At 52.1% G+C, this 18,422-nt stretch overlaps 1 protein-coding gene across 7 annotated transcripts in view; it reads left to right on the top strand.

Moving 5' to 3' along the window:
- Window positions 1–7,077, top strand: part of AUTS2 (activator of transcription and developmental regulator AUTS2) — a 1,147,829-nt gene extending 1,140,752 nt beyond the window's left edge. For all 7 annotated transcript variants that reach the window (XM_041749190.1, XM_041749188.1, XM_041749189.1 and 4 more), the window contains 3 exons: window positions 281–364; window positions 1,460–1,682; window positions 3,946–7,077. In XM_041749190.1, the coding sequence (XP_041605124.1) occupies window positions 281–364; window positions 1,460–1,682; window positions 3,946–5,194 (1,556 nt within the window). In that variant the 3' untranslated portion in view covers window positions 5,195–7,077. The remainder of the gene's footprint in view (window positions 1–280; window positions 365–1,459; window positions 1,683–3,945) is intronic.
- Window positions 7,078–18,422: the final 11,345 nt, after the last annotated feature.

The raw sequence follows: 18,422 nt of genomic DNA, 5'->3' as shown, positions 1-18,422 counted from the left end.
GACGCTGTGGCTTGAGTGATACTCCCCACATGGCATAGGAGGAGTGGGGCAAAGTGCACAGTTTTGGAGAAAAAAACAGCTCCCGTAAATGTTTTGGTTAACTAGTGCCCAGACCCAAGCCCAGGGAGAACCTCCTGCACAACATGATAGGAGAAGCAGGGTCAGGCCTGCGTATAGCGAGGGGCAGGGGTCCCTAGGGCCTCCCCACTCCTGGGAACCTCTTGCGTACCTCTGTCAGCCCACTCCTGCAACCATTTCCTTCTTCCCGATATGTTTGCAGAGCCTTTTAACCGTCCGTCTACATTCACGGGCCTCGCAGCGGTTGGTGGCAATGCCTTCGGGGGACTTGGAAATCCTTCAGTTAGTGAGTACCTCTAACTTTTTAAAAATCCGCCTTGGACCGTGTCTCCTCTGATCTGTCGGTGGCTCCAGACCTTTATAGCTAAAAGGAAACTCTGCTCTTGGGAAACAGATTAGGTTATACCCGGGAAAGCAGGTCCACAAGTAGAGCGAGGGGAAAGGGTGCATTGACATCTAACACGGTGTTTGGAGATTACTGAGCGTCAGGAGAGGTGCTGTCACCGACCAAACTCCAAAAAGTTGCTTAAGCTTATCCATATGCCATCTGTCCCCTCCTCTCCAAGACTTTAGCAGCAGCTCCCCGGGGAAGAAACACACATTCACCTTGCCATTGCCATTAGTGGCACTGAGGAAACTCTACCAAGAGTAGCGGGAAAACGGGACTAGCTACTGAAGCTAGCCAAGGGCAGGCAGCATTTCGTACTCTGTAATCTAGAAGGACTGTGTTGTTTACTAAAAAGTATCTCGAGTGGGTTTTCCCAAAGAGTTGTAACACCTGCTCATTTTTTAGTCAGAATACTCAACCCATTTTCTTTTGTGCCATCCACATATTCTGTTCTCCCGGCACTGGAGGCCTAAAGTGCAGCCCCAAGTGTGCCCTCCCAGTCCCTCCCACGCAGAGGCCTTACCTGTCTGCTTAGGTCAAGGCCCCGTCCGGGCTCGATGACACCTGCTTATGTCCGCTAGCGCTGCGGGAAGAGTGGCCGTCCCGTTAGCGGGGTTGTGGGTCGAGGATGAGCCTGAACACGCCTCATCCAAGTCACCCCACGAGAGCGCCCCCTTCTGCATGCCTGCGGGGGCTTCTGCATGCACCAGATGCGTTCCATTAGGCACCCTGGCCACCTCTCTGGTCCCTGGCGACTTTAGTCCACCCTGTCCCATCGCCTTTGGTTAAAGAACAAAAGCTGTGAGCTACCTCTCCAGCGTAGGACAAGCGCTCCTCTAATGAATCTGTTAATTTCCTTTCCTTTTCCAGCTCCCCATAATATGTATTCATTTTAACTCTGAGTGCTGTTTAAAGTTTTTTGGTAAGTACCTTCATTACAGCAGATTATATAATTTCTCTTAAACCTTTTTGTTCTCCACTTCACCATTTCAGCACCCAACTCAATGTTCGGCCACAAGGATGGCCCCAGTGTGCAGAACTTTAGCAACCCTCACGAACCCTGGAACCGGCTACACCGAACGCCTCCGTCGTTTCCGACCCCTCCGCCCTGGCTGAAGCCAGGGGAGCTGGAGCGTAGCGCGTCCGCTGCAGCTCATGACAGAGATAGAGATGTAGATAAACGAGACTCATCTGTTAGTAAAGATGACAAAGAAAGGTACGGAAAGAAACCGTTCTCGAGTCCCACTGGGGGAGCCCGCTGTGTGCCCAGGACGGCCGTCCCCCCGCCCCGTCCCAGCCTTGTGCTCTGGCTGGCCCTGTGGCCTCAGCTCCTCGCCCAGCCCCAAAGTCCCCGAGCGTACCCCCGGCCCTGGCCCCGTAGCGCACCGCCACCGTAGGATCCCCTCACAGCGCAGCCAGAGCTTCCCAGCTCAGACGCAGGTCCGCCCCAAGAACCTCCGAGGTCCCTGCGAGCACTAGTGTATCTAAGTAGCAATCTTTCTCTCCAAGACAGCGAGTTGGAGCTCTGGACCAAACACACACAGCATGAATCAATACCATATTTGCTTTCAAGTTCGTGCAGTCCATTAAATCATCCATAGGTTGTTGTTTTTTTTTTTCCCTCTGTCTCTCTCCCTCTCTCTCTCTTTTTGTTTGCTTTTAGAAAGTCACATTTGCATTGTTTCACCATATTTTTCTCAAGTTTTGTTCAAACTCGAATCCGTGGCTCACAGCCGACTAATAAAATTTTGCTAACCCAGACGTAGAAGAGCATCAGCAAGCATTTCTGGTGTGGGTTTTGTTTTGCCAGCAGGTAAATTACCTTGACTAACCATTTTTTTAGCTCTGTACTTGGTAACCCATGCCTATGAAAGGAATTGCCTTAAATAGGAAAATCTCTCAGAGTATCTTCTCTGAAGAATGTTGGAGGCACTCTTGAGCTAGTGTCCCTGTTTTCTTTCTGTAGGCGATTTTCCTTTAGAACGAACTGCTAAGCAGGGGAAAGACAAGATACGTTTGATAGGAAATACCGAACAACACTCTCCTTCTGGTACTCAGGCCTCAAATATGATCCAAATCTTTAATTTTTCTTTGCCACGTATAGGGTGTGTGGGTCCACATGCGCACATGCACACGCACACTCGTGATTTAAAAGAATTCAACTCCACAGACTGCGTGTTAGATTAGTATGTATTCCTCGTACGTCGTCACTCTAGCTGCTGATTGCTGTCTTCTAAAAGAAAAAAAAACACATTTTTCCTTCAAGATAGCATGTTAAAAATCTCTTAACCATGAGGAGGACCACTTCTCGCGTGCAGCTCTTGGCTGTAAAGCGCCAGGGTGCAGCGGGTGTAGCCTGGACTGGGAACTCTCTTTGGGCCGTCTGTCAGTGAAGTGGAGACAACGTTCTCATTCTTTTCTTGGTGGATTCAAAATGGCCTTTGGATTAAAGTCAGGAAACTTAATAAAATACACTCTTTTTTATTCTTACCTTTTAAAGAAACTCCTCCTCTTAGCCTTGCATGTTGGCTAGAAACAGGATCTGTAGGGGAGCCCTCCTTCGTTCTCTGGCCAGGGCCACCCTCGCCTGTGAGCCTGCCGAGCCCACGAAGCGTCTTGCGCATTGCCTTGGCCCGGTCTGTCCAGGCTGTCCCTACGACGTACCCGGCCCTGTGTTCCCCCTTTGAGTCTGCCTTTGTTGTCTTTCTGTGCTCTGCATCGTCTGCCCCCATCCCAAACAGGCCCCTAAAATTCTTCCACTTTCCATTCACAGATGTTCTTAAAATTGTCCTCCATTTGTCCCCTAGGGCCTGGGGACCCTGCTTGTCCTACTGGCTTTCCTCCATTTTCTCCAGTTACGGCTCTCTTGTCCTAAAGCAGAAGCGCTCGCAGCCCACGAGCCCTGATATTGAGGTTTCCCTTGAGAGGCCCTGGAGTGCTGCATCTCCGAGAACGCTCTGAATCTGCGTCCTGTACTCGGAGACGGTCCCTCGTCCCGATGTCAGGAGATTGCAGCTCCCATCGCATTCACATTAGACCCTTCCTCCTGCTGCTGTGGTGTCACAAAGGTGGAAGAAAGGTTGTCTTCGCTTTCGGGCTGGTCAGGCTTTCTTCTTAACACGAGATGATCCTGGGAATGTAGACGGGCAGGCTGCGTGGCCACATTGCTATTGCTGGCCATGCTGTTCCTTCTCCCCTTGCCAACAGCTCTTCGTCTGTGGTCTTGATGGGGGCATGTGAATCTCACACACGGAGACAAGTATTTCCCCCTCAGCTCCCCTTTCCCCCAGCGCTTCATCCCGTAGGGGAGTCAGATCAGGGTGCTGGCTCTGCCGTAAGAAGGGCACATCCGGCTGCCTCAGTGACCACGGGAGCCACACCCAAGCCTGTCCTCCTCACACCACCATTTCATTGGCAGCCCCTGGCTGGGTCGGCCGACCTGTTTCATTTGCTTCTCTGTTTCCCTCTTCCTCCCCCAGGGAAAGCGTTGAGAAAAGACACTCCAGCCACCCTTCACCAGCACCTATCCTCCCGGTGAGCACCCTGGGACATAACCGTAGCTCCGCTGAACAGATCAGGGGTCATTTGAACACTGAGGCTCGTGAGAAAGACAAATCCAAAGAGAGGGAGAGAGACCACTCGGAATCCCGCAAGGACCTGACCGCCGACGAGCACAAGGCAAAGGAGGGCCACCTGCCCGAGAAGGACGGCCACGGCCACGAGGGGCGAGCTGTGGGCGAAGAGGCCAAGCAGCTGGCCCGGGTGCCATCGCCCTACGTGCGGACCCCCGTGGTGGAGAGCGCCAGGCCCGGCAGTACCTCCAGCCGCGAGGTGGAGCAGCGCAAGAGCGAGCCGGCCTACGAGAACCCCAAGAAGAGCTCGGAGGTTAAGGTGAAGGAGGAGCGCAAAGAAGACCACGACCTGCCTCCGGAGGCCCCGCAGACCCACCGGTCTTCGGAGGCGCCTCCTCCCAGCTCCTCGTCCAGCGTGCACCCGGGGCCCCTGGCGTCGATGCCCATGACGGTGGGGGTGACGGGCATTCACCCCATGAACAGCATCAGCAGCCTAGACAGGACTCGCATGATGACTCCCTTCATGGGCATCAGTCCCATCCCGGGCGGAGAGCGGTTCCCATACCCTTCTTTCCACTGGGACCCCATCCGGGACCCTTTGAGGGATCCCTACCGAGAACTTGACATTCACCGGAGAGACCCGCTAGGCAGGGACTTCCTGCTGAGGAACGACCCTCTGCACCGTCTCTCGACCCCCCGGCTGTACGAGGCCGACCGCTCCTTCAGGGACAGAGAGCCTCACGACTACAACCACCACCACCACCACCACCACCACCCACTATCCGTGGACCCGCGGCGGGAGCACGAGCGTGGGGCCCACCTGGATGAGCGGGAGCGCCTGCACATGCTCAGAGAGGACTACGAGCACACACGACTGCACCCCGTGCACCCCGCCTCCCTGGACGGGCACCTGCCGCACCCCAGCCTCATCGCCCCGGGGCTCCCCAGCATGCACTACCCCCGGATCAGCCCCACCGCGGGGCACCAGAACGGACTGCTCAACAAAACCCCTCCAACGGCAGCGCTGAGCGCGCCCCCCCCACTCATTTCCACGCTGGGGGGCCGCCCGGTCTCCCCCCGCAGGACTACTCCTCTGTCAGCAGAGATGAGGGAGAGGCCGCCTTCCCACACCCTGAAGGACATCGAGGCTCGGTAAGGGAGAGCAGGACATGAGAGAGGAAGGAGAAGCTCTACAGCGACACGACGCCAGACCCGAGAGAGCATGAGAGAGCGAGCGAGAACGGACCGCTAACAGACTGGGGGCCGCACGCCCCCGCCTCCTCCCCTTGTAAAAAATGTACAGACTCAGTGCAGATTTTGAAATGTTTTTTGTATATTATATGTTGAAATTTTTCAGATCTTTTAGCCAAGCCCTCTGTTCTCATGTCCCTAACTCTTTTGGTTTCTCGTATAAAACTTTTTTTGATTTGAACCAAAACCGTGAAGATGGCAAACACGCACCGATGTGGTGGTAACTGGGGGAAAACCAAGGGCAGCCCACACAGTCCAGCGTGTGGAGCTCCTTCAGATGAGAAGGGAAGGCCGTGTACATAGTTATGTAAAAACACATTGCTTCGTGAGCTAATGGTTCATATATGCAAAGGGTAAGACGAAAGCTTTACTTTGTACAAATGTAAATAGATAAAGAGTAAGTAACATAATACATTAATACTTCTTAAAATGTGCTATTTGCAGACTTAATATCAGCGAGCGTGGCCGGCTACGGCCGCGTTCCCATATATTGTTATAGACAGCTAAACCCTTCAACTATGCAATGAATGTTAGGGCTTTTCTCAAAAGCCCTCCTGACTCAAAGGAGCCTTTTCAAATCCATTTACAACATACTTAAGGTCATATTTTCCCTGAACAAGCGCTTACGTGATATGACTCTGTTTTCCTTGCTCGTGTTTTTCAAACAGAAACAATCCGATTTTGCAGCTCGGACCCCAGGCCGAAACCTTGGCTTTCGGAGTTGCCTGTGGGCCGCGGTGGCGGGGGGAGCGCAGCCCCGGAGAAGGGGAAGCCGAAGGCAGGGGCCACCAGGGGAGGATGGGAGTTGTCAGATGCCAAAATCAGGGGACACAGACAGGTCGCCAGCATCTCGTCACCATCAGTCACGTGATTTCACACACACCTCATGTGGGAGCCATGCGGTTTTTTTTTTAGTGTGTCCTATTTCATATCTGTGCACACCTCCTCGTTCTGTAACGAGATTTGATGACACCCAAACAAATCCTGAAAGAAAGCTTCGAGTTTTCTCAGATGATGGATATGTTTTTCACTGTATTCAGTAACTGGCGGAGTTAGGGTGCATGTTTCCTGATGTGACTCGCTGTATTCCAGTTGGTAATAAAGTCTGGGAATCACCGGAGCAGGTCCACCTTTCGGAGCCATGGAGAGTTACAGAGGGTGAACAGTGGCAAAGTCTTGCGTGTGCGTGTGGTTTTCAGTTTGCATCAACCTTCATGTGTCTTCACAATACTTTTATAATACATTAAGCCTCTTGTCTACATATTTGGAGAGAATATGACTTTACTAGCAGAGAAATACAATATATCTTGTCTACTGGACTGTAAAATATATGTATGAAATAAAATTAGTTCCATTTGGTCTTCTAGTATATTAAAGTGCTATCCGATGTTGTTATCCTGTTTTTGCAAAAAAGAAAAAAGTTAACTACAGACCATTGTTTCTAATAAGCAGAGAGATCTATTTTAGTAGTAAACTGAAGGTTTAGTTGTGAGCTTCAGATTTTTGTGAACTCCAGATGTTGTGCAGTGGTTTTTTTTTTTAAGACAACTAAAAAAAAAAAAAATCCCAAGGAATATGTACACTGGAACTGTAGTGGTAGCTTTCAGTATTGTAAAGAGATTGTTCTATACGGACCTTTTTGCTGTTTATCCTGTATGTAATAAAGTCCTTTCTAGACCCTATGTGAAAAGACACGTGAAAACCGACTGACTCTTCAGCATGTTCTCATCGGTGGAACCTACTTGTGTAATGTAAACTGTGCCATGTTATTAAAAAAATGTGAACCCAGCTTCCAACTGCTTGTTTGTGTGAGATGGCCATCCTTAACCTTAGGGAAGAAGCCGTGCTTGCAAGACCGGGCTCCCCGAGAGGAAACACGCTGAACCCAGCCCGCGTGAGGACACCAGGCTGAGCTGCGGGGGCCCGTCACCGGTCGCCCTACCCTAAACGCAGTTAGCGACCTGCCCATCAGTTCCTCTAACGTGCGCGCCCTGCTCTGGCAGCTGCGGATCTTCCGTTCTTTTCCTCTTTATTTTTGGGGTGCCCTAAGCCACCCACTGTTAAGTGACAGGAAGGGACTCACGGCCGTGGCGGGGCATGGAGGCGCAGGTGCGGGCAGCCTCGGAGCCCCGTGGTCGCTTCAGCAGCACACATGATGGAGCTGATGTCGGGCCTGTGACCACCGTTTTTGCTTGCTCCTTCCTTTGCATTTCAATCTGCGGACCTCGGTCGGTTGTATGTTACTCGAAACGTTCCCAATATTTTCCTCCTGTGTCTTACTTTCTCTGTGTCTCGTTGAACAGCCTGGCCTAGCCCTGGTGGGTTTGCAGCCTCCCTGCACCATCCCCCCACACACACACGCCCCGACCTCATCCTCTGAAATCTGGTTTTGTTTTTTCAAAATGTAAAAATGTGTTAATTTTTCTTGTGTTGATCTCATGAAATTGTTCGGATGCGATCGTTTGGATTGGTGTTTGTTATCTGTCTGGGAAGAAGCAGTCCAGGTCAGCGGGATGTGGGCACCCGATGTCTGGGGATTAGCCGTGGAAGTGACCAGAAGCACGGGCTCAGTATTTGTGGGGGCGGGGGGAGTGCCCCCCGGGGGAAGCGAGTTCAGGAATGGGGCTTGCAGGCCTGGAATACCGAGGGGTGGAGAGGGGTTCACGAATAAAGACCCACTCCCCTCCTCTTGCCCTTCTGCTAACACCTGCTTCCCTGACCAGAGAATAGAACTTAAAGACAAACTAGTGGTTTGGAAAAGGCGACAAATGCTGTTTTCTCCGGATCGGGCAATTGTCGGGACCTTGCAGACCCCAGTGCTCCGCAGCGTCCTGATGGGCCCGGCCTCGCGGCTCCCCACGCACCGCGCGCTGTCTGCACGGCCCGTGTGCCATCTCAGGACGCAGAAGAGTCAAACTCTCAAATCAGCCATGGTGTTTAATCCCTGGGGCTCTCTTCATCTCAACCTTTGCATATTTCCCTCTAATTATGCTCAGCGTCCCGGCCTTGATGGGTACTAGCACCAATTTGATTTCCTGCTAACCTATAGACGCTCTAATTATCTCCACCGCCTTTGACTGACAGTGATCTTGTTACCCTTCTAATGGTACATGACAAGTAAAGTAGCGAATATAATGATGCAATAATTGCCATTTTGGATGGATGTTCGCAACAGCGTTTGCTGTTTATCCTTCTGCCTCAATCAAGGTGGAGGAGAGGAAATCAGATGTGACTGCTGATGTTACGTACGTTTGTAGCATAAGAAGACGCGTGGGACGGAATTTGGCAGCGCGATCAGCTGAGCGGTCGTGGGGGGCCGAGACCTCGGGGGCTGCATCCAGGCCGAGAGCCAGCCCGGCCTCCGCGGCACCGGATCGGCTGAAGGGAAACGGGACGCGAGAAGTGACGTGGACTTTTTCATGTCACCTCGTTTAAACTCCCCACCGTTTTCTTCCTGTACATTTCGGAGCGATTTCTCAGACGGGAACTTTTCTTTTGGCAGCAGAGGGCTGTTAATCGGATAGGAAGTCGTACCATCGAGGACAGTCCCACGCCGGGCCGCGCGGCCGGCCCAACCGTTGGCGCTCTGGGAAGTACAAAAGCAAGTCTGTAGCGTCTCACGTCCGGCTGGTGGAAGCTTCTGGTAAGGAGCTCGCAACCAGTCAGGGGAGCCCAACAGCCGCCCCGGGCCTCCCGTTCTCCGTGACCTCGAATCACAGAGCATCTCTGGAACCGCTTCTCAATGTGCCAGATGAGACTGTCTGAACGTAACGGGGCCTGAAGACACGCAGGTGGTAAGCCCGGGGTGCACCGGCCTGGCTCGGCTGATCACTCCCAGGTTACAAGGTCATAGAAGTTCTTGATACAAACGGGCTGACACATTTGGCAGGACCAAAGAAAGTGGGCTGGTGGCTCCCGGGTTCCTAACTCACCCCAGTGTCTCCCACCTGGTTGGGAAGGGCCTCCTCTCCGACCCAAAGCCTTCACTCACTCTCTGGTACACACTACTGGAGCCGAGCCTCCGTGCCAGCATTTGGAGACAGCGTGGCCCAGAAGCCTTCAAAGCCTGCCTTCAAGTCCTAGGTGGGGACGGGGTGGGCCAATGGGCCTCAGTTTCCTCCTCTGTAACTTGAACATGTTGGCTGATGATACTGGAGGCTCTTCAGGCTCTATCTGGATTCTGTATTTATGTTGGGCCCCAGGTTCCCTTCCAAACCTTTATTTGCCTCCACACACCCTGTCCCCCACTCCCGGTGTGTCCCAGCAACACTTCATTGGCCGACAGACTCTCTCCCTCTCCCCAGAAGGCCCTGGTGTCAGAATCAGCCAGCTTCAGGGTCAGATGCAGCCGCCTCCAGAAAGCCTACCCTGTGGGCGCATTTCGAGCTGACCCCTCCTTCTGGAGGCCTCCCCTCGGCCCTTCCTGCTCCGGGGACCTTAGGCCTCATCTTTTCTACTGTTCCCCAGGGCAGGGCATGAGTGGTGTGCGTCCAGGTGAAGCCCTGGCCCGCACACACCCTTAACATGCCTGTCACAACGTGGGAACCCCCACAAACCCTAAACCTGATGCAGGTTAGATTGAATACCCGTGTTACAAGTCCAGTGAGGTCCCATGTCTTGAATTCCATTCTGTTCTCATTCATTTCTTTAAATGTGGCTACAGCCCCCGGCCTCATCCTACACTTTCAGGAATCATGGATCTTGGTCCCTAGTTTGAAAACAGGATCATGGAAGGGCTCCTCCAGATTGTAAAGGAAGCTGAGACGCTGGGCTAAGCAGCAGGGCACGGTGAGCACCCCGTCTGTGCTGCAGCTAGCTCTGTTCACATTGGTCCCGGGGTCCGAAGCCATCCCAGGCTTCCACCAGACTCGCCCCCACGTGCCTTCCCCCCTGCACACTGGCCTCTCCCATGGCTCTCTGTCTTTGTTTCCACTGCTGTCTCCTCCCCATTTGCTTCAAAGGTCTTCACCTCCAGGAAGCCTTCCCAAACTGCCTTGCATCCCCTCCCCCCATCAGGTAATTGCTTAGACTAGCGTTTCTCAGAGTGTGGTCCCTGGGCCAGCAGCTGCACTGCCTGGGAACTCGTTAGGAGCACACATTCTCAGCCCCCTCCCTCCAACCTCCCAAATCTGGAACTCAGGCCCAGTGATGCGTGTTTAACGAGCCCTCCAGGTGGTTCTAAGCCATAACCAAGTTTGAGAACCAATCGCATGCACTGTTCTAAGTGCTTTTAACGTGGATTAGCTCCTTGAATGTTTTCAAACGCCTTACAAGGCATAACCCCGATGGGACAAGTGGGAAAGTGAGGCCCAGAGAGATGAAGCAATTTGCCCATGTTCAGGTGCATTACCTAGATCCAAACCCGGGCAGTCACCCTCTAGAGTCCATGTAACCACGGCCCTTGTTACCACTGAGAAGGGCGTGCTGAGTTAATGAACCATATAAACAGCAGTCGCAGGAACATCGTTTACCCCTTAACACTTCCTTGTAATTAGCACCAGATAGATTCCAGGGGTGGCATACTGGTTGCCTGAAATAAAAAGGAGAGAGGGAGGGAGGGAAATGAAAAAAAGAAAAGAAAAGAAAAGAAAAGAAAAGAAAAGAAAAGAAAAGAAAAAAGAAAAGAAAAGAAGAAAGGAAGGAAGGAAGGAAGGAAAAGAAAAGAGAAAAAGAAAGGGAGAAGCAGGGAGGAAGGCAACAAGAGGATGATTTGTGGCTCAATGATAATATGCCATGAACCAAGGATTATGTTTAGTCCAAGTCTAAGGTTGATTTAAAAAAAAAAAAAAACAGTGGCTTGTGTGGTGCAAAGCAGCCCTCAGTGTGTTGGATTTGGCCCAGAGTTATTCTAGAATACAGAAATTTTCTGTAGGCAAACTCAAAGTCGTGACCCCCTGGAGCCCTTGTCCCTGCGAGACCACGTGCCCTGAGCTGGTTCCTTCCGGGTGAAGCTGCTACTACTGAGCAGCACATGGCTGTGGGTACGTGCAAGGGGTTACTACAGAAGTCCTTCAAACAAAGTGCACCCATATCGGATCATTCAGGTAGAGGCCACGCTCCACGTGATGCGGTGACAGCCTTTGGCAGTCATAGACCAGCGTTCCTCTGTCATGTGGGGTTTCCATCCCTTCTGATGGGATCCTCAGCCTGCTGGGTCTGTACTAGTGCATCTAAGGATGCCACCTGCTGTCGTCCCCCAACAGCAGAAGCTCCTGCCCCGTCTGGGGATGTGGACTGGATGGATGTTTGGCAAATGTGGAGGGGGTCCCACTGGCCAGACTTGTGCTGGGGGCAGACTGGCCCTCCCTCCCCCTGGGCTGACATCCAAGGAAACACAGTCAGGTGACCAGTTTACCAGGACAATTAGGGGCAGGAGCAGATGGTATCAAAGGTGATGACCGAGAGGGAGGCCACCTCTCAGGAAGGTGTGTGCAAGGCCCTGCCAAGGGAAGGAAATGAGACCCCCCCCCCCATTTCAGCCAGGCTTTGCTGCAGCCTCCACTCCTGGGCATCCCCAAACCCCCTCGTGCTGGGGGGCCTGTGCGATGAGATGGCTTCTGTTCCTGAGAATCCCCAGAGAATGGGAAATGTGTCACTGTCTTCTTCCTGCCATCCCACCAAGGGCCAAGCGATGGGGCCTCTCGTTCCTTCTGGGGCAGAAGATCAAACCGGATGAATGGTGCCTGTCCTGGGCCTTGGTTTCCTTGCCTCAAAAATGGGAAGAAGGCAGGAGCCAGGACTTGACCTGCAAAGCTTCCAGTTCCTCTTTCAGTTCCAACAGGTTACATTTATGCGGCCAGGTCGAATTTTTTTTAAACAGTTTATTTGTGAGACACACAGAGAGGCAGAGACACAGGCAGAGGGAGAAGCAGGCTCCTGGCAGGGAGCCCCATGCAGGACTCCATCCCAGGACCCCGGGATCATGGGATCACGCCCTGAGCTGAGGGCAGACACCCAACCATTGATCCACCCAGGTGTCCTGTGGCCGGGTAGTATTTTATTTGCTGACAGTCAAGGAAGAAAAGAAATGCTAAGATGAAAACAGCCAAGTGCCAGTGATGTTTGAAAGATCAGGTGAAGGAGGCTGAAAGCCAGATCCAGAAAGGTCTTGGGGGCCCGGGACTGAGGGTCTCATGTGCTGAGACTAAGCTTCCTCCTGTGAGCAGTTGGGCGCTATAGGACTTTCTATCACTGCAGTGTCCGGAGAGGGATCTGGAGGTGGCACCGGTCAGCCAAGCCCTGACAGCGCCTCGGGGCTGCATCCCACACGCATCCGTCACGCTCCTTCGGCTCCAGCCCCCCTTGCACACCCGGCAACGCGGGGCCCAGCGGGGATCCGAGCCCCGCGGCCTCCACTCGCCTCCCGAGGCCCCGCGGCGGCTCGGGTCGGGGCTGCCGGACCCTCCGTGCACCTGCGGGCGCCTCCGCAGGTTCTGCCCCAGGGGCGCTCGAGCCCCTCGGCTGGCCCGGGCCTTGCCCCCGCCCACGCGGGTCGGGAGGCAGCTGCAAACCGCAGGGCCTGGAGTCTCGGCCCGGAGCCTCCGCCCCCGACCCGGGCAGGGTCCTCCTCTGCCTCCCGCCGCTGCCCTGGGGGCTCGGGGCCCAGCGCCCAGTCACTCCGCCCCGCGCGCCCCAGCGCCCCCCAGCGCCCCCGGAGCGCGAAGGGCTGTCACCGCGCCGCCGGCCTCGCCGCCTGCCGCCCCTCCCGAGGTCCCAGCCGCGGGCTCGCCCGGCCCCGGGGCCCCATAGCTCGGCTGCTGCGGACTCCCGCCCCGGCCCCTCTGCCCCCCGTCCTGGGGGCAGCCCTGACGGCGCCCCGGCCACCCCGCCACCGCGCGGCAGGCAGTACCTGGGGTCGCCCCGGCCCGGCAGCCCGAGGCGCGTCACCCATCCCACACCCGAGCCCGCAAGCCGGGCGGGCCTCCTGGAGGAGGAGTCGGCCCTCCTGCCCGGATCTCAGCACCAAGGAGACAAGGACAACGAAACAAGGCCCAGCCCCAGCCTGCGTCTCCCGCCGGGGGCGGGCTGAGACACCCCCACCCCCACCCCGCAGAGCTCGCGGAGCCGGGTGCTGGGTACTGGCGCGGGATCCAGGTCCTACGACTCTGAAAATCTCGGTTCAGGGCAGAGACAGGGGTGCTCTGCCCTGGAGGCTGAGCCTGTGGCCTGGCTGGACTCAGGCAGGAGAGTCCACCCTCACCTGCACGCACCTGCACACACCCGCACACACCTGTACACACCTGCACGCACCAGCACACACCTGTACACACCTGCACGCACCCGCACGCACCTGCATACACCCGCACGCATCCGCACGCACCTGTACACACTTGCACGCACCTGCACGCACCCGCACGCACCTGCACGCACCCGCACGCACACCCGCACGCACCCGCACACACTTGCACGCACCCGCACACACCTGTACACACTTGCACGCACCTGCACGCACCCGCACGCACCTGCACGCACCCGCACGCACACCCGCACGCACCCGCACACACTTGCACGCACCCGCACACACCTGTACACACTTGCACGCACCTGCACGCACCCGCACGCACACCCGCACGCACCCGCACGCACCCGCACACACCTGTACACACTTGCACGCACCTGCACGTACCCGCACGCACCCACACACACCTGTAGCACCCGCACACACCTGCACGCACCCGCATGCACCCGCACGCACCCCACGCACCTGCACGCACCCGCACGCACCCGCACACACCTGTAGCACCCGCACACACCTGCACGCACCCGCATGCACCCGCACGCACTCACACGCACCTGCACTATCACAGAGCATCTGGCCGGCGCCGCCCCTCGGGGCTGGCTGCAGCCTCTCGGCCCCGGGCCCCGCTCCTCCTCTCCTCTGGTGGTGACCTCAGGACGAGGGTCCGTGGCTTCGGCCGCCTTAAAGCTGGCGGGTGGCGCCGCGCCCGCGTTGACGACAGGGCCCGGGGAGGACGGGGGCGGCGGGCACGCGCACTCGCAGCAAAGACGGTGAGCGCGTCCGTCGGCCCCTCTGGGCTGGGCACCCCTCCTTGGCGGCCCCTCTGGGCTGGGCACCCCTCCTTGGCGGCCCCTCTGGGCTGGGCACCCCTCCTTGGCGGCCCCTCTGGGCTGGGCCCCTGGGGCGCCCCCGCTGCGAGGCGCTCAAAGGCTGCGCAGGGATCCAGGTCCTACGACTCTGAAAATCTCGGTTCAGGGCAGAGACAGGGGTGCAGCGCGGGGCAGAGGGCGTCAGGCCGACCTGCGCCCGGGGACCGCACCCCGCGCCCGCCGCGCCCCCGGATCCGGCCCGGGGGGAATCAAGGGGCCTCGGCTCCACCGGAGCCCCCGGGCGCCCACAGCCGTCGCTGCTCTTCAGTTTCAACGTGTAACAAGGAGGACGCATGACACCGACCCTTACTCTGATGGCAAACGCGAGGACGGCCAATCCTTACGCATCTGTATAAAATGTTTGATAATATTTAAGATCTCAAGTGGCATATTGAATAATACAACATGATGTAAATGATTTTTACACATATTTTGATATTCACTGATTATAATTTGTATTTTCTCTTTTATTTAAGATGTAATTTGGAATATTTAGAAGTAATTAAAGTATGCAAAATACATTTTAATTTTTAAATATTTCTTTCATTTAGTCTCTTGGTATAAATGTTCTGTATGTTTTAAATAAAACTGCATTTTATTCTTTAATCCCTTAGGTCAGGGAATCGGTGTACTTTTTCTGGAAAGACCCAGAGTAAATATTTTAGGCTTCATGAACCACAGGGTCTTTCTTTGTCCTAACCACTCAACTCAACTCCTGTAGCATGGAAGCCACCATGGACTATATGGACATGAATGAATGGGCTGAACTGCAATAAAGCTTTTTTTAAAAGATTTTATTTATTTATTCATGAGAGACACACACACACACAGAGAGAGAGAGAGAGAGAGGCAGAGACACCGGCAGAGGGAGAAGCAGGCTCCATGCAGGAATCCCGATGCGGGACTTGATCCCAGGACCCCGGGATCGCACCCTGAGCCGAAGGCAGGCGCTCAACCACTGAGCCACCCAGGCGCCCCTGAACTGCAATAAAATTTTACAAAACAGAGGGTGGACTAGATCTGGCCCATGAGCCATAGTTCACTGATCCCTGCATTTGACCACCGAAAATAAGTTCAACTTCACGATGGAAAAAGAAAGTGCAAAAGTGGAACTCATGAAAGAGAAAAGAAACCGGGGGAAAAAATAAACAGAAAACTATTCAAAGAAAGTTTGCTTACCTTCTGAAAGCAAGGGAAGTCTGAAAGGGCCGAATTCTATCAAGCACAATCTCTATACAATTTGCAAACTAAACGTTCCGCATTGTTCACATTCACTCGTTTTATGAGGTTGTAAATTGTTAGCATATAGATTAAGAAAGAATACAGAGTTGCAGTTGCTCTCAGGGCTGCAAAACTGTAGTGCAACGTCACAGCCAAGGCACCAACACCCAAACAACCCACAAGTCCTGCCCACATGTCCCAATTTCAGTCATTCCCACCCGTTCAAGTGTGTTCGGTTCTTGACAATGGGTCATATGGTAGCTACATTTTACTTTCTCAAGGAAATTGGAAACTTTTCTAGGGTAGCTGTATATTCCTTCCAGCACCATATGAGTGATCCAGTTTTTATGCATCTTCACCAGCATTTGGTGTTAATTTTTTGTTCTAAGTTTAGCCATTCTGTTGCTAGATGGTGACATCTCATTGCCAGTTTCTTAAAATATTTTATTTATTTATTTAGAGAGCAAGTGAGTGGGGGAGGGGAAGTGGGAGAGAGAATCTCCAACAGGCTGCGCTGAGGTCGGAGCCCAACACGAGGTTCAATCCCAGGACCCTGAGATCATGACCTGAACCAAAATCAAGAGTCAGATACTTAACTGAGAGAGCCACCCAGGTGCCACCTCCCTTGCCAATTTAATTTGCTTTTCCCTGATGGCTAATAATATTGAATATAATGTTTCCTAGCTTTATCCAGGTATGATTGACATCAGGTTGTACAACATGATGGTGTTTGTTAAAGACGTACTTGGTGATTTAATATATGTATACCCTGAAGTGATTACCACAACCTATTTAATCAATACACCCATCACCTTTTCTAGAACACTTAAGATCCACTCTTACAAAATTTCAAGTATATAATACAGTATCATTATAATACAGTAACTGCAATCACATGCTATACATTAGATCCACAGAACTTACTCGTCTTGTAACTGAAAGCTTGTCCTCGTTGACTAGCATCTCCCTATTTCTTGCATCCACTATCTCCTGGCCACCACCTTTCTACTCTCTGGTTCCGTGAGTTGAACATCTTTCTATGTGACATAATTTTTTTGCTAATAGAATAAAAATGTTTACTTTTAGTTAACATCTGTATATCTTACCCAGTAAAATATCTGTTCCTGCCTTTTGTCCATTTTCTATTTCTTTTTCACTGTGGAATTTTGAGAGTTCTCTGTTTTCTACATACTAGTCCTTTGTCAGATATGTGGTTTGCAAATATTTTCTCTTCCAGTCTGTAGGTTTTCTCATCTCCTTTACATGGGCTTTTACAGAGCAATAGTTTCGATTTTGATGAGGTCCAGTTTATCAGTTTTTTTCCCTTTTTGTGTAACACTTCTGAAGTCAAGTCTGAAAACTTTTTGCCTAGTCTTAGATAACAAATATTTTACTCCGATTTTTTTTTAAAGTAGTTTCATGTGTTCCATGTAAGTCTATGACCGATTTTGAGGTAGTTTTTGTACAAGATGTGATGTTTAAGTTGGAGATTGTTTTTCTGCTTATGGATGTCCACTTGATCCAACACCATTTGCTGAAAACATTGAATTGATTTTGTACCTTTGTCAAAAATCAGTTAAGCATATTTGTGTGGGACTATATCTAAACTATTCTGTTTTTGATCCTTCTACATTTTCTTTTTAAATTTAAATTATTGTTTTCATCATAAGTGTACTCTTTAATCCCCATCATTTATTTCACCCATCCACCAACCACCTCCCTGCTAGTAACCATCAGATTATTCTCTATAGCTAAGAGTCTATATCTTGGTTTGTCTCTCATTCTCTTATTTTTTCCTTTGCTCATATTTTGTTTCTTAAATTCCACATATGAATGAAATCATGTGGTATTTGTCTTTCTCTGACTTAGTTCACTTAGCATTGTCCTCTCTAGCTCCATCTGTGTCATTGAAAATGGCAAAATTTCATTCTTTTTTATGGCTGAATAATATTCCAGTGTGTGTGTGTGTGTGTGTGCATATGAGTTCACACGTATCAATGGACACTTTAGTCTGCTTCTATAATTTGACTGTTGTAAATAATGCTGCAGTTAACCCTGAGGTGCATGTATCACTTTGAATTAGTGTTTATGTATTTTTTGAGTAAATACCCAGTAATGTGATTACTGGATCATAAGGTAGTTGTACTTTTAATTTTCTGAGGAACCTCCATACTGTTTCCCAGAGTGGCTACACCAGTATGCATTCCCACCAACAGTGCAAGAGGGTTCCTTTCTCTCCACATCCTCACCAACACCTATTGTTTCTTGTGTTTTTTATTTTAGCCATTCTGACAAGTGTGAGGTGATATCTCACTGTAGTTTTTTAAAAGCTTTATTTATTTATTTATTTTATAGAGAGAAAGAATGCTAGCAGGGGGAGGGGCAGAGGGAGAGAGACAAACAGACACCCTGGCTGAGCGCAGAGCTGGACACAGGACCTGATCCCACAACCCTGAGATCATGATGTGAGCCAAATCAAGAGTTGGATGCTCAGCTGACTGAACCACCCATTGCAATTTTGATTAGCATTTCCCTGATGTCGGATGATGTGTCTGTTTGCCATCTGGATGTCTTCTTTGGAGAAATATCTGTTCATCTCTTCTACCCACTTTTTAAATTGGATTATTTGTTTTGGGGGATGTGGAGTTGTATCAGTTCTTTATATATATTGTTTTGCTTTTAAAATTAATTTTTACCTTTGTTTTTATTGAAGTTCAACTTGCCAATATATAGTATAACACCCAGTGCTCATCCCATCAAGTGCCCTCCTTAGTGCTTGTCACCCAGTCACCCCCACCTCCCCT

The sequence above is a fragment of the Vulpes lagopus genome, chromosome 3 (assembly GCF_018345385.1).
Source record: "Vulpes lagopus strain Blue_001 chromosome 3, ASM1834538v1, whole genome shotgun sequence".
Lineage (NCBI taxonomy): Eukaryota > Metazoa > Chordata > Mammalia > Carnivora > Canidae > Vulpes > Vulpes lagopus.
This window is presented reverse-complemented; position numbering and strand designations above follow the sequence as displayed.